This window comes from Anser cygnoides, chromosome 17 (genome assembly GCF_040182565.1).
Source record: "Anser cygnoides isolate HZ-2024a breed goose chromosome 17, Taihu_goose_T2T_genome, whole genome shotgun sequence".
NCBI lineage: Eukaryota > Metazoa > Chordata > Aves > Anseriformes > Anatidae > Anser > Anser cygnoides.
Genome location: NC_089889.1, coordinates 13,915,776 through 13,940,346, shown reverse-complemented (window position 1 = coordinate 13,940,346; position 24,571 = coordinate 13,915,776). Strand labels below are relative to the sequence as shown.

The 24,571-nt window shown below is 47.5% G+C and overlaps 1 protein-coding gene across 2 annotated transcripts; it reads left to right on the top strand.

The window, feature by feature from the left end:
• The first annotated feature begins 93 nt into the window (after positions 1 to 93).
• Positions 94 to 24,143, top strand: ASCC2 (activating signal cointegrator 1 complex subunit 2). Of its 2 annotated transcripts, none has more exons than XM_066978734.1 (19): positions 94 to 215; positions 1,536 to 1,631; positions 2,756 to 2,914; positions 3,237 to 3,407; positions 5,114 to 5,243; positions 6,887 to 6,954; positions 8,213 to 8,323; positions 9,200 to 9,312; positions 11,356 to 11,430; positions 11,987 to 12,094; positions 12,917 to 12,985; positions 13,723 to 13,797; positions 14,119 to 14,305; positions 14,837 to 15,051; positions 16,691 to 16,810; positions 20,172 to 20,396; positions 22,060 to 22,168; positions 22,752 to 22,831; positions 23,359 to 24,143. In XM_066978734.1, exons 2-19 carry the CDS (start codon positions 1,551 to 1,553, stop codon positions 23,525 to 23,527), a joined length of 2,265 nt encoding a protein of 754 aa, XP_066834835.1. In that variant the 5' UTR covers positions 94 to 215; positions 1,536 to 1,550; the 3' UTR covers positions 23,528 to 24,143. The 2 variants fall into 2 exon arrangements, with proteins under 2 accessions (XP_066834835.1, XP_013056663.1); XM_013201209.3 differs by lacking the exon at positions 94 to 215 and adding an exon at positions 358 to 1,234.
• The last annotated feature ends 428 nt before the right edge of the window (positions 24,144 to 24,571 follow it).

Genomic DNA, 24,571 nt, shown 5'->3' with positions numbered 1-24,571 from the left:
CCTCGGAGGGCCTGGAGGACCCCGCCCCCCCCGCCGGTCAAGGGGCGGGGCCTTCGGAGGCCCCGCCCCCTCACCCCCAGGCCCGCTCCCGCACCCGGCCCCTCCCCTTCTCCCCGCGGAGGCCTCTCGGAGGCCCCCTCTCACGCACTTCCGGCCGCCACCGGAAGAGCCGCTGAGGTTCCGGAAGCGCGGTGCCGGCTGCCCGCGGCCGCACGGTGACGGGGCGGGGACCGGGGGCCGGGGGTGTCGGGGGGAGCCCCGGGGAGCCCCGGGCGGCGGGGCCCGGCAGGGGCCGCTTCGGGGACCGCTCCGGGGGCCGCAGGGCTCCCGGGGAGGGCTCCCCGCGCTCGGGGCCTCCCAGGTCCGGCCCGAGCCTGCGGGCGGGCAGCGCGGGGCCGGCCCTGAGGCGGCTCGAGGGGGGCGGCCGGGGACGGGCGGTGCGCTTCGCGCTGCGAGCCCTCGCTTGTGCGCGGGGCGCCGGGAGTAACCCCCGAATGACCAGAGCCGCGTCAACGCTGCTCTCCGCTTCCCGCAGCCGCGCAACGCGCTGGTCCCGGGTGTTTCTTGTCGGTCTTTTCGTCAAAACATCGGGCCCCGAAGTGCTGGGTGCTGCAAGTTTGGGCCGAACCCGTTCCCTGGAACTCAGAAAGTTGCTCTGGGCTCGGTGCTGTCCGGGTGCAGACGCACCCCTTGTCCGGGCAGTGGGAACAGAGCTGAATGCGCACCTAAGGGCACGCGTGATGTGAGACCTTAACAGCAGCGTAATGTTTTAGTGCCGTTTAACAGACATCACGCTGGTGTAGAACAGAGGAGATGGCAAGCTTTGTTAACTGGCAATTTCCATTTTTTATTATTCTCTGAAGCTTTTAAAAAAGGCACGTCAAATTTCTTTCCGATAACTGAGGTTTGACTTAGAGTTAATTTCAGAGCACTGATCAAAACACTTCTGTGTCCACAAATGCTGTTGACAATTAGAAGGTGGATCTCTGAGCACACGCAGGAAACCGGCAGGGGAAGGGAGGCTGTGTCTTGCAAGCTCACGCTGCGTCCCTGATGTGGATGAGTACTGAGGGAAGCTGCCACGCAGGAACCAAAACCTTCCTTCCAGTAGTCTGTGGGCAGGCTGTCCTTTGGTTGCCTCTCCAGCTCGTGATGTCAGGAGGCAGGCTGCAAGCATTAAAATAGAGTGCCACGCAGGCAGTTGAGCACAGCTCTTCAGGAACCAGGTTTAAAGGTGAAGCCCCCGTAAACCAGCTCGTTGTTGTCCCCGGGGATACGTGTGGCCTCCCTGCTAGGAACAGGGATGGAGGCACAGCACCGTGTTACAAGTTTCCTCTGAGGCATGTGCAGCTGGCTCTTGGGTATTCCTTAAAGGCTCGGTATTTGAGGGGTGTAAAAATTGCTCTGTGCAGGTGTGTTTCCAGCTGCTGTGTGTGTTACGGGGGGTGCTGTGACCTCTTTGGTTATGCCTTTGGTTGACTGACCTTGTAACGCGCTTCCTGTGCTGCTTTTGTTTTTCTGTTTGCCGTGGACAGGAACAAGTCAGCGCGATGCCAGCCCTGCCCCTGGATGAACTCCAGCTGACAGAAAAGGATCCCAAGACGGGGAAGCTGAGAACGTTACCGGCACTGGTGAGCCGCTTCTTTCTTGAAAGCCAAACAAGGCCTTGAACAAATTGCTCTCATGTATTGAGGCCTGGGTAAAACTAGTCTTTGGCCTGGGATATGGGGAAGTTTGGACAGCTTTCCTGTTCGAGACGTTGTTTTACTACATTCGGGTAGCGAGTTTTCATCTAACCACCGTCAAAACAAAAATTCTCAGCTGTGTTCAACATCGACAGTAAATGGCGTTCTCCTCAAACTCCGCATCCTTTCAAGGAGCAGCCTGGTTAGCAATGCTGCAGTGGCGAGAATGCTTTGGGAGCTTTTGCAGACTGCGTGCAGCGTAGCTCGGAGCCGGGACAACTCTGTGCTTACCGAGTCCTCCCGCCCTGTGGCTTCGGGTGGGAAGCGCAGGGTGGAACCGGAAGGCTCTGCCTCGTGCTCGTGCCTAGCACGAGAGTGGCCTGCCTGTGCTGTCAAGTAGGAACATCCAAAGTCATGCACAAAACGACATCCATAGCTGGCCTTTTCTTCCAGAACCATGGAGGCTTGGGCAGAGCCTTCTTCCAGGCGCGTTGCAGAAGTGGGGCCTGCTGCTAACGCTGCTGGCTCAGTTTACCCTGGGTATTCGCGTGGGCTGAGGCAGAGCTCGAAGCTGCTGCTTGTTATCAAAGTGCCTCTCGTTCCTGGCCGGGGGGATCTGGGCAAACTGCTCGGTAACCCTCAGGAAGGGCAGGAAGAAGTTTCTTCTTTGCATATGGTGGTCATATTGGGGTGACTCTGTGGAATGTTGTTCGAGAAGCAGCTTGGAGGAAAAAGAGAGGGCACAGACAACGTTTCAAAGGCATGACACTAAGCTGCTGCTGTTTGTTTTGGAGGTGTGGGAGGGCTGCTTTGCAAGGCTGTCGGGTAATAGAGGGCAAGGAGCATCATCTGCTGAATTAGAGGTCTGAAAACATTGCTGAAAAGTAAGGACACAAACCTGCTGGTCTGAAAATTAGCAAACCAGAAGTTGTCAGGGAACTGAGCGACAAATTGTATCAAAGTGGGGCTTTTGTGTCAGTTTCCAAAAATTCAGCGAGCAGCGCAGATGGTAACTGGGCATTCCTGTCGCTTGTCCTGTGGTTTTAATACAGTCTTTTGGCTTTCTGCAGCACCCAGAAATAAAAGCAGATCGGTCTTTTGTGCTATACAGACCGCCACCTGTTGTCAGAGATCCTGCCTTGGTGGAAGAATTCCTGGAGCGAGCAAAATTCATTGCAGATGATCTGGACTGGCTCCTGGCTTTGCCTCATGATAAGTTTTGGTGCCAGGTAATAATTGTTCGCGGATGCTGGAGGAAAAATGCGAATGGTCTAGGTGCTGGCAAAAGCCATGGGTTTTAAATCATCTTCATAAAGTCTTGCACGTCCTCGTTATGTGATTCATGAAGCATTTTAGTTACTGCACCTTAGATTGCAGATAAAGTAGTATTTCCCTGTAGGTTCTTCACTGTTGATTTGAAGAGTTTGATTGTGTTTCATGGATGGGTGAACCCTAAGTGTTTTGGCTTCTTGGTTTAACCGGGCTGCCCGCGAGTGCAACCTCTGACTGTGTGCCGTTCCCTCCTTGCCCCTCTGCCTCCTGTTGTGCAAGGTGATATTTGATGAGACGCTTCAGAAATGCCTGGATTCCTACCTGTGCCACGCTCCTCGCAAGTTTGATGTGTTGTTGGATTGCCATCCGGAGGTGAGCGACATGCAGAAACGCCTCCATCGGAGCGTCTTTCTGACTTTCCTGAGAATGTCCACTCACAAGGAGTCCAAGGTAAACATTTCTTTGCCGTACGGACGCTCCAGACTGTATAGCTTAGGAAAAAAGGCAATTGGAGAAATTAATCGTGTTTCTTATTTGCGTGTCCTAGCTGCGTTCCTCTCCCCGTCTATTTTTATCAGTCTGCTGCTCTGTGTGGAGGTGATAACCACTCAGAGCTGAGGCATCCGAACTATGTGATGATTTCTTAGGAAGGAGAGCCAGGCAAACGACTCTGTAATAGCAGGTTAGCGACACGTGATGCTGCGATACGTTGGGGTGAGAGAAGAAAGAGCAAGCTGGCCTTTGTGGCTGTGTGGAATACAGGCTTTTCAGGCTGCCGGTGGCGGAGTACTCGCCACCTCGGTCCCACTTTGCCTGTGCCGCGCAGCGTCACGTCAGCTGTGCTAACGCTCCTCTCTGCTTGAACTTTCTCCGTGTTTTGGACGCACAAGGAGATTGCTCTAAATTACTGTTTTCTTGGCATCATAATTGAGAGGCGTACTCATCCCTAATTGTGTGAGTGCGACTCCCATGAGCAGCCGTGGAATTTTCACAAGCCTCTGGGCAGGATGAGGCACCTCGTGTTGTGGCAATTGCTCCCTTGCTATCTTCCTTGGCTCACTTGGTGCTATTTGGCGGCGCGGTGATTCGTGTGATTATCGCAGCGGTGACATTCGGACACGGAGGAAAGGTTTTGGGGTGGGAGTTGGAGCAGGGAGGGAGCAGGTGAAAGGAATGCTGGAGCCTGCAGCTGGCACCGCTTCAGCAAAAATACTCGACACCTCTGTGGTGTCTTTCATTCCGGGATCTGATTAAATCTTACCACCCCAATGAGGCAGACAAGCATCTGAAACCATTTCATAGCTGAGTAATTTGAAGAGAATGAATGGTCTGTTGTCACGCAGGCAGTCTGCAGCAGTTCTAGAAATTGAACCTAGCCAGCATAAAGCCCAGGCCTTCTGCTCTGGCAGGGAAAATGTGCGTGCTGCCTTTCTCTGTGATTGAAAACGTTTGCCATCCTAGGCAAATCTGTCTCCTGAAAATCACTGACTCCAAAATTGCGTTTTAGCTTGCTTGCTTTCCAGTGTCACAGACAATGGAATTTTTGTCATCTAGAATTTTAAAAGAAATTCCTTGAGTGCTGTGAGTCATGTACTGGACACAGATTTTAGCAGTCAGGTTACAGAGCTGCAGTTTCTGAGTTTCCTTCCTACTTCTTGTCACTAGTCATCTTTGCTGCCTCGATTCTCCTTTTCCAGGATACCCTCTGGGATTTCATGTAGATTTTTTCAGCGTCCATGCCAGTTAAGCGCTTCCTATGCCTGGCTACTTATTCCTACTCCTGAGCTGAGCCTTTTTTGTGTCAGCCCAGCAGTTTATTTGGCCATGTAGTGAGGTAGGGCTGAGAACTGAACCAACCGTAAACCAATTGCCTTTTGTTTTAACTTCTAGGTCGATTGCTTCAGTTCAGGGCGCAGCTTAGCTGTGTAAGCAGAGGTGCAAGGCCAGTGGCATGGTGTGGTGGCAGTGACAAACAGCTGGGAATGTGGGGATAGAAAAGTCTGCAGAAACTGGTGTAAACGGAGTTGCTGCCTCCTGTGAAGCAGAACCTTCAATGCTCATCTTAGAGATGTTTTACCAAGAACTGCAGCATTATAATGACATTTGTAAAGTAAGATATGGAGTATCCTTTATGTGATATTTTTTTTTCTTTGTAGGATCACTTCATCACTCCCTCAGTCTTTGGAGAAATTATTTACAACAATTTCCTGTTCGACATCCCTAAGATTCTGGATCTCTGTGTGCTCTTCGGAAAGGGAAATGGTCCCCTGCTCCAGAAGATGATCGGTTAGTTAAAGCCAAGGAATGGCTTGTTGCGTTTAGGCTTTTGCTTGCCTAGGATGGCAGGCAACAAATGAGGTTCTATACTAATGTCACTGCTCTGAAAACAACTGGAATATGTAGTTGTTCTTAGCCGCAGTGTGAGAGGACTGTGAATACTCTGCACAATCCGACAGTGTGGCTCTGCAGCATACTGGTGGATGAAGTGGGAGAACCCGAAATTTCAATGCAGGCATTGATTTATGTAGTGCTTTCAGACTGCAAAGCACTTCAGAGCATTGCTCAAGCTGTGCTTATCCCGAGACATCTCTGTATCTGTGCAGTCACCCGCAGTGGCAAGTGCATGTTAAGCAACAGCTCAGCCTTGGACGCTAGAGTCTGGTAAAGAAGCGAGTGCGTGTTGGTTTAGCTTCTGGGTTTGTCCCGTGCTCTCTTCCCAAGAGAGCTACTTGTGATCTTTAACATCCACGTGAGCAACAGGTGGAAGAGTACCTAACCTTGAATTAAGCGAGTCTGTATTCCTAAATGCTAGCCCAATTTGTCTGCAGTTCATGTCGTGAAATATTTTCCTTTCTTTGGTGGCTATTTCTGTCTCGTTTCCAAGTAAACTAGCACAGGAAGCACTAGAGATCGTGTGACAGAGCCACATTTCCAGACCAGAAAAGCTTAGAAGCTTAGAGTTTTTGAATCCCCTTGTCCTTTTTCACTAATTTTCACTCTAAATTTAGCTGTCAAGCTTCAGAGGTGGGAAGGAAGCATGACAAGATAGATAGTTCTCTTTCAGATGTGAAATATAAATTATCTGGGTATTAAAACATTCTTCAGAAGACTCAAGTGTGTGAAACCTCATTTGAATTTTACGTACCCTCTGGGGTGCGACGCAGTAATGCTGCATGTTAAGTGACCAATGATTTGTTCACCTGATTATTTGCTTTATATTGTCAAGAGTAATGGCGTGAGCAGTTCTGCAGTGTAATTCATAACTTGATAAACTTTAGGTTCTTCTCTAGGAATAAATTTTTCTGAAACCTGTCTCATAACTCCTACCCGTGCTCTGTCCTTGCTGGAGAACTCTGTTAATTTTCATAGTCTGAACAGTAATTCACAGGAAAAGAGGCAGCCTCTGTACTTCCTTGGTCAGGATTTATGGCGTGCCATTACTCAGTAGAGTATTTTGTAAAGGTAATGAAGTCCTGGTAATATAATAGCAGGTATTACTAAAGCCTCATTACCTTTAAGAAATATTCTACAGAACATTTTCCAGTGTATGCTGAACTGTTATCAGTAATTAAAAGTCAACTGCATTTGTTAAACAAAGGAGCTAGGAATGTTTAACGATAGTATTTGCATTATTCATCGATTCTGCCTGAGGCGTGAATCTTCTGACATCTCCTTTGCTCTGCTCTGCTGCGCATACTTTTGTTAGCAGCCCTCCTGTTTCACTGAGGAGCTGACGGGACAGCTTTGTAGGAGCAGGCACTGTGCATGAGTCGAGAAGTGAAACCGTGCCCAAGTCCTACATGGGGGTTACCCACGTCTGGAGGGATGGGGGGTGTCAGTAGTAAAAGTCGATCTTCTGGTGTAGCTTTGCTTGTTGACATGACTGTCTGAACTAATGGGAAGTGGTCTCCTTCACCCTCTCTTCTCAGAAAATATCTTCACTCAGCAGCCAAGTTACTTCGGTGACCTAGATGAAACTCTGCCCACTGTCCTCCAGGTACTGCTTCGTTGCTCAGCCCAGGGCTGAGCACGGTGGCGTAGTTTTGGGGATGGGGGGAGGGAGTGAATGTGGTCACAGGCAAGCAGAATGTATTTGTTATAGCTCTCATTTGTATTTGTTACCTCTTATTTATGCTCAAGTGTGTCAGTTTTTGACCCTTTACCGGAAACCATTACTTGATCACTGATTCCTGTTACCTTCTTTCAGCTCCAGGCCTTCTCTTGGCAGTTAATCTCAAGGAATTTTTGCTAGGCTTTTCAAACAGTAAATAACTCTTCTTCCTATCTCCCCTGAATGGGGAGGCATTAAAACTTAAAATAACACGATGAGAGGTAGCTAAGGTTTGGCATAGTAGAAGGAGTTAGCATTAATGCTGCGAGTTCTTAGGAGCAAACAAAAATCTCTTGGAAGGGATAACCTTGCAAAAGCGCATCTCAGATGTACGGATGCGGCAGCTCAAAGGTGTGTCATTACTAATCCATTAAACTACTGATGTGCTTACACTCCTTAATGAAAGGGGTTGATACCTGTGCAGGTTTTAGGAGAGTATGTGCCCAGTGGAATAGTAATGCTAACCCCAAGTATGTAACTCAAGTATTTTAGCCACCCTTTCACTTACTTCTGGGAGGAGGCTTTGACAAGTCTCCAAAGGTGCCAATGAAGAAGAGTTCACAGAGTGGTTGAGATTGGAAGAGAGTGGCTTCTAAATTGGTCCTACACCAGAGATTGTTAGAAATCCTGAACCTAATTCTGTCAGCTTTCCCACAGAGTCCTTATTTATAAACAAGAGCCACAAAATTTGTCCTGCTAACCTCAAAGGAGAGGGCAGGAATGCCTTTGAGACTAGCTCATAAGCAGGAAGTGGTGGCAACTTCCAAGTTGTCCCACCGCTCCCTTGCAAGTCGGGCTAGTCCCATTCCGGCTGACTTCACAGTGTTGGTCTTGGCAGACCTTGCTGGCTGATTTTTCTCACGTAGCTAAGGATTCGGGTTAGCTACAGTCCCTGTCTCAGCACCACCAACATACAGAGCTGCAGCTGAATTGCTTGCAACTCCCATGGAGTTTCAGAAGGGGTATGGCCCCTCCTGCTGCAGCCTGCAAGAATCTGTTGCAGCTTTCATTGTACACAGCTCTGTGCTGTGTGGAAGTAGTCACATATTGTATAGATGATGGTAGAAGTGGTAGTTAATAAGATAAGGCATGTCCCACTCCTTTCCCCAGTCCTTTTTAACACCTTTCTGCTCTCTCGATCTAGGTGTTCAACAATATTTTGCATAAGTGTGGCTTGCAATGTGAAGGAGCCTCTGCTGAGCCCCAGAAATTGGAAGAAAGAGTAAATGTGACTCCCGGGAACATGCCCCTCCAGGTGAACTGCTGCTCTGTGCCCTTTACTGTTTGTGGTCCTGCAGAGTGAATGGTCTGTGAAGCACTGAGACCGCAGAGGGTCATTCTGTTCTCATGTAGCTGGGGCAGCATGTCAGTGTGTCATTGTTTCACTGCTTGTCACATGATTTGATAGTAAAGCCTTTCCACCACCAGTTTGGTGCTTTGATCGTGCACTTCAGGCATATCTGTCGTATCATGAGTTCTTTTTAAACGTGGCATTTTTTTTCACTTAACTGGCTTATAAGCAGTGTAACAGCATCTGACAGAAATCTCTAAATGATCCTGGTAGGGATCAGAATTGGTCTTTTCTTCAGAAATGTTTGTTTAGCAACGGTACACCTTAACTCCAGTTAATTAATAGTTGGCTTTTTTTGTGCTGGGTGCTGAGACAGGTCATGCGGTCTGTATTGTGGGGGTTGTTACAGCCATCCTGGGAATGCATCTTGCACTGAAATGGACCACTGAAATCACCTCTTGAATTCCTGTAATATTGCTGTGCAGTGTTTTCAGCTAGATGGGGAAAAATACTGCATGTGGAGGATATATAGAGGACAAAGCCGCTGTCCAAAACAGGAAGTGACGAGGATTCTTGTGATTTAACAGAATCTTTAACAAGAGCGAGCAGTCGGGATTGCACTGTAGATCTTTAAAGGACAGAAGTTTTACTAGAGGTGTCATCGTCTCTGTGCCTATAGGCCCAGTAGCAAAGTGCTTACGGTTGATAGCAGACTCTCTTCCTGCAACCAAGAAAAAAGGCTTGGCCTGAGCATGATGTGGCCCTGGTGGAGTGGGTTATACTGTGTTCTTAGGAAGCCTTGCGTGCTTTTTCTCTCAGTAATTGTTCTTTCTCTCTCAGGAGCTGAAGGATATTGTGCTGTACTTGTGTGACACTTGCACAACGCTCTGGGCGTTTCTTGATGTCTTCCCATTGGCTTGCCAGACCTTTCAAAAACATGAGTTTTGCTACAGGTACGTCTTGGGCTGCAGACAGAGCTTATTTTGGTGAAGTAAAAATACTGAATGTGCAGCAGTGTCCTGTCCCAGTGCCTTTATTGACAAGAGTGTACAGATCAAATGCACCTAGAGACTGCTAGGTTCAGACTTGTGGGAATACGCAGGCTCTTGGTAGATAACACAAAATATTATAGGGGTGCCTAGAATTTCTGTTAAATGTTCACCTTCATCATATCCATGAGCGCTCCTAGGGTCAGGCAACCATGACAATTTCAAAACCCAGCGTGCTTTTGAAAGGAAAGGATGGGGAGGGACAAGCAGAAAAGCTGTGTGGATGAAAATGGTTTCCTGCCATAGGACCTGAAACATAGGAAGTCTTTTGGAGTAATAACAGTCCGTCCGGGTCTGAAAAGAAACATTTTTGTTTGTTGTTATGCCTAAGTTTTATGCTAGAGAATGTCACAGCTTTGGCAAAAGCTGAGTGCCTGGGAGAGGGTGACAAGCCAGCGCTGTCACAGCTGGGCTGACAGCTAATTCCCTGCCCAGCTCTGGTTTGCAGCGACGGTGAGTCAGGATGGTCACAAGGACCAGACAGCAGAGTGTGCCCACAGAGGCTGCAAGTCCTTGAGTGACACCTTCCCAGCTTGCTCCGGGTGTTTTAAGCCCCCTGATCACCTGGTAGATTCTCGTCACTTTGTTTAGGACCAGCTGAAATGCTAATTTATTATACTTAATTCCCTTGTTTTGTTTACTTGTGTGAACGAACGCTTTTTTTTTTCTTTTTACTTTTGTTTCCAATCATGTTGCAGACCTCTGAAGTCTTGCAGCTGTCAGTGGTTTATGGACCGCAGGTTGAGTAATGCTGCTCCGGGGTGTGTAGGTTTCTATCCTCTGATGTTGTTGTCGAGTCAGTTATTGAAAGAAGAGCAGATTGGTGGGCTGTTGGTGGCTGTTTGAGTTGGCAAGCAGTGCTGCTTGCACGCTTGGTTACTCAGAGGAGGAAAGCCTTTTGCTTTTTATTCCGCTGTTGATGTCAGAGATGTGCTAAAATACTCTTGATCTCTGCAGTGGGACAACAGCAACATTTTCATTACTTCTCAATACGGACTAGTCACCGGGTCTTTGGAGTATGGGGAGGGAAAACTGATCTGCGTGTCATATGTTTGGAGTCAGTCTGAGTCTGAATCTGTTGGCACGTGCTCATTTCTCTCCATGACTAAAAGTATCAGCCAGCTTCTGCTGCATTTGCCTCAAGGATATTCATTTAACGCGTTTGGCACCTAATATGAAACACGGATGTAATGTTCCCATGGAGGCCCTGCTCATCAGTTCAGCGGGCTTGGCTTTTGTGCAAAATGCTGTAAACCTTTTTTTTGTAACACCCAGCTACTCAGGAAGCAGCACTGGATATTGTTCTGTGAGGACACGCTTCTTCGCATCTCTTGATCCTCTGTCCCCAAAGAAAAGGGTCTGCGTGGGCTGCCTGATACAAACCATGAAACCAGACCAGACAAACCTTCTTTGTTTCCTCGCTGCCCATCCTACTGAAACATCCTCTTAGGCTTTCTGCATGTTGGATACCTTCATCCAAATGCTCACTTACAGCAGAGACAAATAGCCAGACCAATAAAACTTTGTTGGAAATCCCACCCTGTTTCATAACCAGTTTTTAGAGTGGAGTGGGGTAGGGCTACAAGAATACTGGGGTGGGAGAGGTTATCTTGGGATAGACTCAGTCAGCTCTTCGCAGACTGCAAATTTGTGCTTGGGATTTTTCTCGGCTGAGCAGATTGGTTTTTCTATTTAGTAGCACGATGCTTTTCAAATGCGTTTCTTTGCCTTTATTTTTAAAGATACGTTGATTGTTTCCTCAGGCTGCTGCTCTTTGTCTATGGTGTATTTGCTTACTTGTGCTGCAGGAAACAAATGGCAAAATGGGTAATGCCAATGAGTATTGCTAGTGAGGAGTGAAATTAAGCGTTTGATTTGTCTTTTAGTGTTGCAAATGATTTTGGAAACCTCAGCTGATAGTTACCGTTTTGTTGCCCCTTTCTACAGATTAGCATCATTTTATGAATTGGCCATTCCTGAGCTGGAGTCTGCAATTAAGAAGAGGCATTATGAGGATAACAGGTGAAAATGTCTGCGAAGACTTGCCTTTTCTTTTCAGTAAGACCCTCTCAGGGCTTAGTTAAAAATGTACTTCATGCTGCTTTGCCCACCTCTGCAAAGTCTATCTCTTTTTTTTTTTAATGCTGTTTCAAAGAGCTCTGAAGAGGCAGCTTTTCTAATTCCATATTTTCCTGGGCAGTGGGGTGACTAATGATTCTTTCACTGCTGTCTAAGAAGAAACTTGATGGGAGATGCATCCAAATTGTAACAAAGTGTGAAAATGGGAATGATATCTCTTTGTGCAGACTGGTCTCGTTGCAATTCAAAGCACAGGCTGCGCTGATCCAGTTGATATATCATGAGCCTAGCTGTCAGGACAATTGGAGATTGAGACCAACTTTATTTAGAGCATGGATTTTTCTTAGTGGGTATGGAATGACTCTAATCTCTGGTCCTTGCAGCAAATAAATGATTCAGCTAATGAAATTCCTTCTCTAGAGGAATAACTCTGGAGGAACGTTAAAGATTTGGATTTCTTGTGCTGACACCAACAATGTGTTCTTTACTTTCTCTGAAGTGTTTTTGCTGATTTGTGGAGGAGAATTTCACATTCCAGAAAGAAAGTGATGGAAGCTTTTCACATCCTCATAAACCAAGTGTGTCTGCAGCCCATCTTAGAAAGCAGGTATCGGCCTTTGGGCTTTGTGGTACTAGCCAGTTACCTGTTTTTTTCCTTTTTTGAAAATAGTTAACTAATAAATACTTCCTAGCTATAGCTCTGTGAGTAATTTCAAAATGAAGGCAAGTATAACTACCCTTATTTTATAAATGAAAGAACTGAAATGACCCAAAACCATGCTGCAAATTTTGGGAGAGAACCAAGAACGTGGATCTTGATTGCAAGCCCAGTGCTCTACTGGGCAGATCTCTTTGCTTGTGCTCATTACAGGTTTCATAGATTGCTGGCCTCCGTGGCTCTGCTCTTTCTTAATAGTTAATACTGATCCAATGCAAAGGGCAGTCTGTCCTGCTGCGAGGCTTGATGCATCAGCAGCAATGGAAGGTTTAGGCTTTATAACAGAAAGGTTGCAGCAGGAGCTTGCTTGGCATCTGTTCCTGCATAGTGAGCACATATTTTCTGGGAGGTTCACTGGTGTAATCCCAAGACATATAATACAGTGCAATTGCACAAGTGCTACACACCCTTTTCTGCTTAATGCAGGTCTGAGGCATCAAACAATGATTTGTGAAGTCTGTCAAGCCTTGTAATTGTAACTGTGATAATGCTTTAGATCTAACTGGCAGAAATGTTTGCTGAAGCCATAAAAGAAGCTTGTTTCCATTTGACCCTTTGCATCAATGAAAGCCAAGAAGTGAACTGAAATCTCTTTTCAAATGGATTTTTGCCTTGATGTATGAGCGTTACTAGTTTGAGCAGAATGTGGAGATTGGGCAACGTGGTAGGCTTACCGCTGAGTTTTTCACTCTGTGCCATCGTTTTCTGCAGCTGTGAGAATATTCAGCCTTTTATTGAAGAATTTCTACAAATCTTCACATCAGTGCTTCAGGAAAGGAGGTGAGTCTGGCTGAAAAAAAGGCCCAAGGCGAGGGTCAGCTTGCCTTCCCCTTCCATTCTTTACACCAGAATTGCCCAAGACATTATTACGAGGGGTTACGATGCATCTGGGAGTTAGAAATCATTCTAACTAGCTGGGAGAGCTGCTGTGAGAGGATTTCCGACTGCGGTACAGACTTTATTGTAAAGACGAGGAGGATGTTGTGTGACGCTGAAGAATGTTATTCTTCACTCTCTTTAATCCTGACTTTCAAAGTGGAGGATAGCAATTTAGTCATTAGCTACCTTGACAAGCTAGGCTGTTATTACTAATCTGTGCTTTTCAGCTGGGGTGATCAGACCAGAAAGTTATTGAGTGCTGATGCTGAAGATGCAAAGTAAATGGCAGAACAGGGAATTTGATCTTGTCCTCCTGGCACTGCTGTCATTCTGCTCACGTTCAAATCATAAACCATATTTTCTCTGTAATGCAGCACTGGCTCACGGCTCTGAACATCAGAAGGAGTTTTACAGCTGGCTCTCATGGGTTACTGGGAAGTGTCGCTGCAGTGCAATGGGAGCAAAACCAGACAGGGCAGCACGTGCGGGAGTTCCGTAGCGGGTGGGAGGCTGTACACGTTCTTGCTACGTGAGCAGTGAGGAGGCCAGAGTGGCATAGCAGGGATGCCGGCATGTGGCAGGTCTGCAGCTAATTAATTCTTTAGTTCAACTGATTAAACTTGCTTCTGCATTGTTAGATTTCTTCGTGACTATGATGAGCTCTTCCCTGTTGAAGATGATGTCAGTCTGCTTCAGCAGGCATCCTCCACACTGTATCCTTTGCTCTCACCATGTTTTGCAAACCCGGACCCTCTTAGATTCTTCCATGGCAGTGGCATTTCCACTGTTACTTCCTCTGGTTAAGCTGAATGACCTGCAACAAAGGATTGAAAAAACTTTTCTCTTAAAAAAGAGAGGGGGGAATCGCAGTATCGCAGAATGGTGAATGTTGGAAGGGACCTCTGGAGGTCATCAGGTTCAACTCCACGTAGGCACAGGCTCGGGAGTTACTGAAAAATGCATAGCTACTTCAAGGTGAGGTCTGAATATGAGCATCTGAAACGTGAGAAATGTCCTTAATGCTGTCCTCTTAGAGATGAAACCAGGACAGCCTATATCCTCCAAGCCGTGGAAAGTGCATGGGAAGGTGTGGACAGGAAAAAAGCACAAGTCACTAAGGATCCAATAGCAGCAGCAGCATCTAATGGAGCATCGGCAATGGCGGAGAGCACTGCTGAGGCCAGAGAAGAGCTTGGGGCTGCATATGCCTCAGAGGATGAGGTGGGTAGAGCACCTCTGTCCTCACTTCGTTTGTCTGTGAAGAGAGGATTGGTTTGCTCAGCTTTTGGGGTCGTCTGAAATCTAATCCCGTTTCTTACCTTTGCTAAATTTTGGTGCAGACCAAGTACAACTACACCTAAATCCTGGCTTTATCTTTAAGTAAATTTCTTCAAAATCCTGTTGGCTTGGGTTTCCTGTCGCTGTGTTTTTTTCAAATACTGCGCTTAATCATTGTAGGTCTTGTGCATATTTTTAAAATGTGTATTTCATACGTTATTTGAGGAAAGGATTTACCGGAGTACTCTTGCTGACTCAGGGACAGACAGAAGTGGTTGTGTGCCCAACTCCATCATAGACTTCGTACAGTATAAGCAACTTAGCTGCTTTCTCGTCTTTTGACTTCAGTCTTTGAATGCTTTGTTTAAATCCTGATAACCAAGACTGCTCCTTGCTCTTTTTTAACGTGCCCCTACCTTGCCCCAATTGCTGCTGCTTTCCAGTAATGCCACCTATTCTGTTTGGTTTATGCAGTGTGCCGGTGCAGCTGCTGCCCCCCCTACCAAGGTGTCAGGGGTGGAGCTGGACTCCCTGATCTCTCAGGTGAAAGACCTGCTGCCAGACCTTGGTGAGGGCTTCATCCTGGCCTGTCTGGAAGAGTACAGTTACAACGCAGAGCAGGTGATCAACAACATACTTGAAGATAAGCTGGTGCCATCCTTGGATAAGTTGGACCGAACGATGCCAAGGTGTGGGACGGGACTTTGGTGCTGTTTTAATGCCTTTTGATTTTAGACTGTGGTTATTAACTAATATCCTTCCTTTTGAAGGTTAGACACCTGTAGCAGAAACGTTCTACCAAGTTGTGTGTGTTTTCTTGGGGTAGGTAGCTGCAGAGAGAGCTTCTCCTTGCCACGTGCCACTGACTTTCTACCCTCGTTGTGTCCTTACACAAGATGGGAACATTCACTGTTCAGCATTTCAGCACAGCAGATGCTGGGTCATGTTTTGTGATGGGAGATGAAAATACTTGTCCATGAAACTCTCAAATATTAAAACTCCATTATGGGGACATAGGCTTAGCCTGGGCTGGGCAATGGTATGTTGTTGTCTCCAAAAGTTATTTTGCTGCAGAGGACAAGGTTGTAGGTGTTCAGGTGCTAGCTCCCCTGCAGAAAAGGGCATCTTAAAGGAACTAATAGAGGTGAAATTCAATTTGCAGGGCAAAATACAGCGTTTGAAAGGCTACTGTTCTGTGGTTGAAGTTAAACCAGGGAGGTTGTCAAAGGGTAGATAAAAATGGATCTGAATTGCCATTTCCAAACTTGCCAGGCTTTTGCTTGCTTCTCTGGGTTGTACATGAGATTGTAGGGTTTGTAACTGGCAGTGGAATTGAGTTGTTTTAGTTGTCTGCAGCTGCTAGCACGTGTTTGTGCTGCAGCAGCAGTTTCTGACTAAGTGTCAGGATGCGAATGTGCTGTTTGTTCACATTTCATGGAGGAATAGGCAGACTGTCTCATTGTTGCATTAGAAAAGGAAAGCATCTTTATCAAAAAAGTGACGTAAAAAAAATCTTCGTTCTGCAACAATCTTCGTGCTCTTAGAGTCAGATCTGCTGACTCTGGCACAAATGACATGGGGTGGGTTTTTGGAAGGTTCTTTTTTTTTTCTGCTAGTACTGCAAAGCCAGCAGTTACAGAAGACATAGCTGGATGTTTTTTCTTGCCTTTTGCATTTTGAAACAAAACTGTCAGTTCAGTAGCAAATGTACAATTTTGATCACTGCTGATTTTGGAAGTGAACACAGCAGCATTTTCGGATGCCCAGCTGAGCTAGCAGCACCAACAAAATGAATGTAAAGACAATCGTTTTTTAACTTACAAATTGAACAAACATAACCTGGAACTCTGAGACAAAACTAAAAAGGAGCCACAGAGAGATAAATATCCCAAATTCAGCAGCAGCACACTGTTGCAATGTTTGCCGCTGTGTAATTCATCATATTTAACATTTGACTTTACTGAATTGCCGTTTTGAGACCAGTCTTTTAGGTAATCCATGCTCTTGAACAGTTTAACTTATCCTTTAATGAGCAAAAGAATTTGCTTTCTGTAAATTGCTTTTGGTTTCCCCACCAAGGTAAGTTTCAAAAACCGTGGCTTTTACCTGAAACCAGTGCCGTGTAGTGGTTGTGCACATACCATACTGCAGCAGGGAAGTGAAGGGATTACAGTCTGTGTCCCAGTCAGCCAGCAGCACAGTGAGGATCGTGGCATGAAGTGGATGCCTGTGAGAATGACAGAGGATAAACCAAGGTCTTAGGAAGGAGAGGACTTGGTCTTCCTCATCTTCACCTGTTTGCGCTCTCTCTTTTAATTCATTTTACAGGCAGCCAAAGCCAGACCCTACACCTCTACTCACTTCCCGCCATAATGTATTCCAGAACGATGAGTTTGATATTTCCAGTAGGGATTCAGTGGACGTTTCTCGGATACAAAAAGGCAAGCGGTGAGTGTTGTGCATCTTTAATCAACCCTGTCTGTCAGGAGGAATGAACCTACAGATTTGTTTCTGCAGGAAGTTGTTGGCAGGGCTAAGGCTTATCAAAAATGTTTCCCACTTGTTTGCTCTTTTTCTCTGGGAAAGTAAAACTGAATACTACCAGGGGTTGATTTCAGTTCAGTGTTTTTCCTAATTGCCTTTCCTCTGTACGCTGCTGGCAACTGCTCTGCCAAGCTCATTTGTAATGTTGTGTTCTCGCTTCTTGGTCTTAATATTAAACCTGCACTGAAGAACAAACCTGAAAAGCAACCATCTCTACTAGCCTGAGGTTGTGACTCAGAGCTAACACAATGATTTGTTTTAGATACAAGCGAAGTTTCAATATCTATACACTTCCAAATCTGATAACGCTGGGGGGTTAGACTCCCTTTGTTCCTGCTGCTCTAAGCCCCGCAGAGGGGCGTTTGCCTCACTTTTTGCCTGGTTTGGCATTTTGTTCTGTGCCACGCTCCCTGCCCATTTCCTCTTGGCTCCCGCTAGTGTCAGCCATATCTCAGTAATATGGTTGATTTGTTTCAGATTCTTTTTGAACGCTTTTTCCTCTAATCAGTTAAATATGATCTTTATGTGGGTATGTATGAACAAGGAATCTAAACAAGAGTGGCTGCAGACTGAGCCACATGACCCTGGGAGCTCCCAGTTAAAGTTTTGGTTACAAAGCTGCATCCAACTATCAGGAGAAAACCGCTTTTGTCCCAAAGTCCAGTCAAACAGTTCTTCAGCAACAGTGCTACAGTGACTAGGCAAGGAAATATTTTTTTTTTCTCGGAACAAGGTAAAGACTTGAGAAATGCCTGTAGCTCAGAATTCCCGGGCACAATATTGTCTCGCCCTCCGCATCGTGTTGGCCAGCTTGGAGTGCAGGCAGACACCTCATCTGCAGGAGTGTCATGCGCTGGCGTGCTCAGATATCACCCGGCTGCCCCGGGTTTTGCTCCGTGTGTGGGTGGCTGCTGAGAGCGCTCCCCGGGTCGGGTTCAGCACCGTGCACCCTGTCTGTGGAATAACCCAGCGGGGAGCTCCCTCTGCAGATCACTCGCAGAGCTTCCTGAGCTGTAAGTCATCCCTCAGCTGGGTCATGGGACCCTGTTCCCACGGCATTGCCCTCTGGCTGCTGCCAAGGAGGCCATGTCTTCTCTCCGGGGGTAACACTACCCCTTGAAAAAGCTGTCATCTCTTCTGCCATACTGTTACGTGACCTCTTACTGCTGCTGTTCCAGGCGTCGCCTGGCATCCCTCAGGCTCTGGCTTCATTTCAAAGCCATTCTTATATGGAGAGAACTCTGCACAGGACTCCAGACTCCTCATTATTTATGCTTTGAATGGTTCTTAAAACCTGAAGGTAACTAGCTGAGATCAGCAATGTGTGCCCTACACCTAAAGCTGACTGTATCTTTCTAAATCAAAGAGTAAGCTCTGGTACCTTGCTCGCTGGGATTTAACGCTCAGAACTCCGTAACTATGAGGAGTGTGTCCTTTCAGCACGAAAAGCTGAACTTTTTCAGTAGGCGTCTCTGTTCTACAAGCAAGAAACCCAGGTGTCTGGGTAATAGAGTTTTCCTAACCCAGTTTGAGACCTGCGCACAACTCTAATTGTATCTATCTGTCCGTATTGTTCTCCTTAAAATCCTTTCCTCTCCAAATTCTGCTTCTGTTCAGAGTGCCGTTGCTGCTACGCATGGTGTTGCAATAGTGCTTAAAGAGCCAGAGCAGGTTGGGCCCCGTTGCGCTAGCTGCTGTGTGGATACGTGTGAGCAGTTTGGGGCAGGGACTGTTAATAGAAGGAGAAAGCCACGCCAGGATGAGGAGAAGAACAGACATGAGGAAATGAATATAGTAGCGGATACGTGATTCTTTGCTGATCTGGAAGGGTGATCGCAGCTGTTTCTGCATGTCCAGCCATAATCACCAGGTGAATCTGTCTCTTGAAGTCAGAGCATGTCTTGAACACCAGAAAAAAAAATTCCCACTGTTTTTCCTGGAATTGCTGCCTGAAACATCTCATTGCAGCATTGCTGCAGTCATCAGACCAGCTCAGCAGGAAACAATTATTGCATATTTAGTTCAGTCTCATGCTGAATACCAACCTAAGATGTTATCCCCGCCTAGGTATGTGTGAACTAACCACATGCTCTGTAGGGCATTTTGCAGCTAAATTTCAGGCATTTAACAATGAGTCATGGAAGAGAAGGGAAGCAATATATCTATAATGTTACTGTATTTTGAGGTTCTTAAGAAAAATCAGGCTTCTTGGATCGCTTCCCCAGTTCTTGCTAGAATATCACACAAGTCTACCTGTTCTTGATTCACAAAAGGTTTGCTTTGGAAAGATTCTTTCTCTGGCAATATCCAGATGCCAAACAGATCGCTGATGCGTGTTCCTCCTAAACTTTGGGGGCTGCAAACTGTCCTGCGAATACTTGAAAGTGGATTTCCTATTGCTTTGCTATAAGTGTATACTTGGTTGGTCTGAAAAACAGGACTTCAAAGAGCTTCCTTGTGCAGCTTGAGACGTAGCATCTCAGTGGCTGTTCTTTAATATTTCTGCCAAAACTTCTGTTTCTTGGTCTTTCATTCTTTAAAATGACTACTGCTTACTTGCCGTCTAAATGTTCAAAAAAGTGTGCATGCAATGCCTTGAAATGTTAGATCAGCAGCACAGGTCTACTGTTCCTTTTTTCTCTTAGTTGTGCTAATCCTTATTTGCTGCATGGGTATTTTTGGGGGGTCTTCCCATCTACATTCATATTTTGCAACTCGTGCTTTGTAAGCTGAGGTTCTAGACTATGGGAACAGGTATGTCCGGGCAGCCCTGGTCTGCAGTTTGTAGCTAGGCGTGCTGCTGCAGTGAGGCAGTGCCGCAGCGTGGTGTTAGAGGGCACTCTGGGCCTCGCAGAGCTGTGTCCCAGCCCTAAGAGTCTGCCATTCAAGATTCTTGTGTTATTTGGGTCTTGGCCAAAATCCAGCTCGAGTATAATTGCACTTGGCCTTCTGTTAAACCTTCCTTTCTGTCCCAGCTGACAGTGGCAGTCTCCCATTCCTATTCTTATCTACTGTGTAATCTTGCTGGGCTTCTGTTTAAAAACGACTTTGTTCCAGGCCAGGAGGGGCCGACTTTAGAAGCCAGACAAGCAGTCCCGTTACAAATCAGAGGGGGAATAGAGGGGCTGAAGTAGTGCTTGTGAAGTTTGGGGTGGGACCTGTATTGCTTCAGCTTCTACTTAATAGCAGGAGAAAAAGTAACTTACAGAGACCTTGACGCTGCCTTTCTGTGTCCGCCCCTTCCTTTCCACGCTGTGGAGTGCAGCAGGGAGAAGGAGACGACCAGGAGTTTGCTGAACGACAAACGCCTGATTGCTGAGCAGAAGGAGCGCTACAGCCAGTACAGCGTGGTTGTGGAAGAGGTTCCTGTGCAGCAAGGGGAAGCTCAGCTCTACAGGGAGGACTATGAGGACGAGTACGATGACACCTACGATGGAAACCAAGTGGGGGCAAATGATGCTGACTCGGATGATGAGCTGATCAGCAGGAGGTAGGTGCTGGGGCTTCAGTGAGGGCAAAATTGAGGGGAATTCCCACCTAGACTTGCCTGGCTTGGGCAAAGCTCTGCAGCAGTGATTTGGGTACTGCTTCTTGATGAGCACGTGCGTGCTTCAAACTATCTCCGTTTTTTGTTGCTGGTGCTTTCTCCGTAACGTGTGAGGAGGGATATTGGGTGTCTCCTTGTCCCCTGTTGGTAGGGAGCTGTTCTGTGGCCATCGCCTCTGCTCTGCATCCAGATCTAAGAGGGGACTTTGACGTCGCGTTGGAAGTTGCACTCAGCAGTGCTTCTGCTTATAGGACAGCCGTCCTGCAGCGGGGGGAAAGGGGCTATCTGGCATAATGACTGAGTGTAGCTGGGCAGCGTAAAGTAAAAGGGCTGGTTAGCAAAGCAAAAGCTCGAAATTTGGGAAATGGTACAACTGGAGTTTTACTCTGTGCCAGTCCCCTCTGGCTTCTCGTGCTGCCTCCTGGAACTGAGCCTGTGGCGGACTGCGCAGCACTCTACACAGCGACTGGCAGCCGGAGGCAATCAGCTTTTAGTGAGCAAAGGGTTAGGTTGGCACGGGTCTTGTAGGATATTTGTTTTAGAAATATGAGCTAGAGGTAGAAAAGACATTTTAAAAGCTGGTTTAAGATTCCTGAAGGTGACCTTTTAAATTTTGGTGTGTTACGAGTATGTCACTATTTCCAGCCTAAAGCCAAAATGCATCTGGCAGGCGATTTGGTTCCTTTTGCCTTTTTTTAGCTCCTTCTATAGCAGGTTGAAACCAATTTACATCCTTTTTGTGGCTTGCCTATAACGGTGTGGCCCTCAAGTCTTTTCCTGCCTTTCAGGTGCTCAGTGCTCTCTGCTTCTAGAGAGGCAGCAGGAACAATTATTGGATGTTATTGCTGAAAATTAGACCTGTAGGTTCGAAGTAACAGAGGCTCATCTAGTTCTGCGTTTATTTCTTTGACAGTGGAATGGTGGATTTGAATCCCAATGGAATTTAAATAAATAAAAATAAAACCGCACACATCAAAGAAGAGCTATAGGCACGTGGTGGATTTCCACTCACCCCCCCTGCAGGCCCTTTGTGCTGCTTTGCATGTTCAGGGTGATTCACAAAGCCTGACGGACCTCTCCAAGCATTTCCCCGTGTGAAACTGGGGCACAGCAGTGGAACTGGGGCTCCGGATAACCACTGAGCAGTGTCAGTGGTTTCTGAGCACAATGCTTTGTGAGCATTAACGTGTTTCTGGCTGAGTTTGAGCTTGAGGTTTGAGGGTTCGTCTTTGTACAACAGATGCTCCCTAAGCGGTGAGCTAAAGCAAAGTACAACTCCACTGCTCCTTACTAGTGCCTTATGTGGTTGCCTGGATCCCCCTCTCCCAAAGGCAGCAGTCATTCGGAGAAATTCCTTGTGAGGTTTCAGGATTTTTCTGACTTTTTTTTTTTATAACTGTTATTGTATGTGTGTTAATTGCCCATAGTAAATATTAGCTACTGATAGCTACTGAGTCTTTTTTTTTCTCCAGAAAAAGAAGCAAGTCCATGAAACTTGTGCATTGTGGTTTTGAAAGCTATGTCGTGAGATGAAAAGGGCGTGCTGTTGGTGAACGCTCGTGGCTGCGCTCTCTTCATTGTTCACTGTTTGTGTCTTAATTCTCAGGCCATTCACAACTCCTCAAGTCTTGAGACCAAAAGGACAGGAGGAAGGACAGGAAGAGGAGGAAGAGGATGAAGAGGAAGAGGAAGAAGCTGAAAAGGAAAGACCAAAGGTGACATTTAGTTTGCTGTTGGAATTACATTAAGGTTTATCACACGTCTTACCAGCTTCACCTGTTAGTGTTTGCCAGAGATGGTGGGAATTGATTTCTTCTTTCAGAGAGGGAATCTTTTAACATTAGCACAGAGACTGAGCTGCTTTCCAGAGAGGCTACTTCTGTGGTCTGCTGGACTGTGAAATGTCCCCTGAGTACAGCTATCTGCAGCTTCCTGGGCTAGCCTTACTGGAGTGATGACACTTACTCCGTGGAGAGGTTTAATCTCCTTTATTCTGTAGACAGACGATGCCAGCAGAACGGTGTGAGGGTCACTGAGGCTCTGTTGTCATGGATATCCTGGAAATGGGGATGTTAGTGGTGTTGCTGGCAGAGGTAGGATGTGGGAAGAATTCTCAGGTTTTCTGCCAGGTTTTGTGTTTAGTGTCACTGACAGCAACCCTGCGGGTTCTGCCGGAGCAGATAACGAATAAGGAATTCTCTGTTCTGTGGTCCGACAGAACTGCTCCTGCTCTAGCTCTGTGAGTGGTGCTGGTGAGTGTACCACAGCACTGACCTCTTCCCTTCCTCCCCGCGGTAGGACCACTTCGTGCAGGACCCAGCCGTACTGCGGGAGAGAGCTGAAGCCAGGCGGCTGGCTTTCCTTGCGAGGAAGGGCGGGTAAGTGAGCATCTCCCTCTGTGGGGTGGAACCACAGCTCTGCTGGCATTAGTGGATATCTTGCCGCTGACTTGAGTGGCTGAGGGGACGTACCTGTTCCTTAGCATTCCTGTCTTCAGGGTCACCACCATGCTGGTGTTAACGTCCTTGCCCAGCTTTTACTTCACTGCTGGTTGTGCTGTCTCATCAAATGGGGTGGCACGTCCCTTTAATGTGATCGGCAGAACCCTGTGCAAGATTGGATCTGGGAAAGCACAGCTTCCCGGAGCCTGAACAGCTCCCGCAGGGATTTCAGGGCAGTGTAATCGCTGGCGTTAGCTGGCAAACTCAGAGCGTAAAAGGATGGAGTCACTGCGTGGCTGACACGGATACTCAGCCACTGCAGAAACCCTGCAGAGCTGAGGTGAGCCACGGCTCGGGGGCTGACGGCCCAACTCCTCGCTCCCAAGTCTGTCCTTAAATGGTGCATTTTATTCTTCACGCGTGCAGTGTGCTTGTCGTGACGTCCTTCTCCCCGTTCACTGCAGGCACAAGCACGACAGCTCTGCTGTTGTTGGCAACGTGAAGGGGCACGGGCAGAACCGGGAAACGGTGCAGGAACGAAGGAAGAAGGAAGCAAATAAAAGCACAAGAGCTAATCACAACCGGCGAGTCATGGCTGACAGAAAGCGGAATAAAGGCATGATTCCTTCCTGAAGGACTTCCCCAGGTGTTGCATCATCCCCAGTCCTCTGGTTCGGAGGCAGCTGGGCTCCGTTCCCCTGGCCCTCCCTTAGCTCAGGGGACTGGATGTCGTGGTCCAACACCTGGCACTTCAGCTCGATGCGGAATTGCACACCCCGTGGGAGGGCTGCGCATCTTGGAGAGGAGCTGCCCCCCCGCCCCAGGCACACCCTGGCTGATTTCTGGTCTGTGGAGGGGGGGGGTGTGACAGCTTCACCCTGGTGCGTCGGGCAGGCTGCACCAGCCGTTCGTTTCCTTTTGTACTATTTATAATTCGGAGAGGTTTATTTTCGTACTGGCTCCTCCCGCCCTCGCTGCAACCCGAGGGGGCTTCCAGGCCACGTGGCTGGCTGCCCAGAGGGCAGCTCTGTGGCTTGTGGCAAGGCTTCCCCGGAGCAGCCCGCACAGCTCCGCGCTCCCCCGCAGTGCCTTATCCTGCGGTAAAGCGGGAAGGCTGGCGGGAAGGCGCTCGGGCTCTTGCCATCGCTGACACCCGGGAGTTCAGGTGAATAAGGCTCTTACCATAAATTTCTGTCCCTCGAGTGAGGTGTGTGAAAACAGCACGCAAATAAATGATTTAAATCTTGTAGTTGGTGTTTTAGGCTCTCACGAACTGTATTGGTGTTTAAGGAACGTCGCTAGTGCGCTGTATCTGCAGGCAGTGAAATTCCCTTGCTGTTTCGTGTTGGTTCAGTTAAATGAGCTCTGGCTGCTGAGACTCGAGGTGCTTGAAAATCAGGATCACGGCACCCTGTGTCAGGTAGCAGCGGCATGGAAATGGGAGTTGAAGATAGCAGGGTCAGAGTCCCCGGGGAGCTGCCTCCTCGATAACTGCTTGTCACGCTCCGTGAAGCAGAACTGCCCCGATGCTCCTGTTGCTTGGTAGGCAGGGAGCTGTTAGGAAACAGTGCTTTCTGCTTGCTGAAAGGACCTCCCCTGAGGACTGTCTTTTGCGATGGAGTCCCTCCCTGCGCAGGGAGACCAGCAAGCCCCTGAGTTTGCTCCGTAACCTCTCTG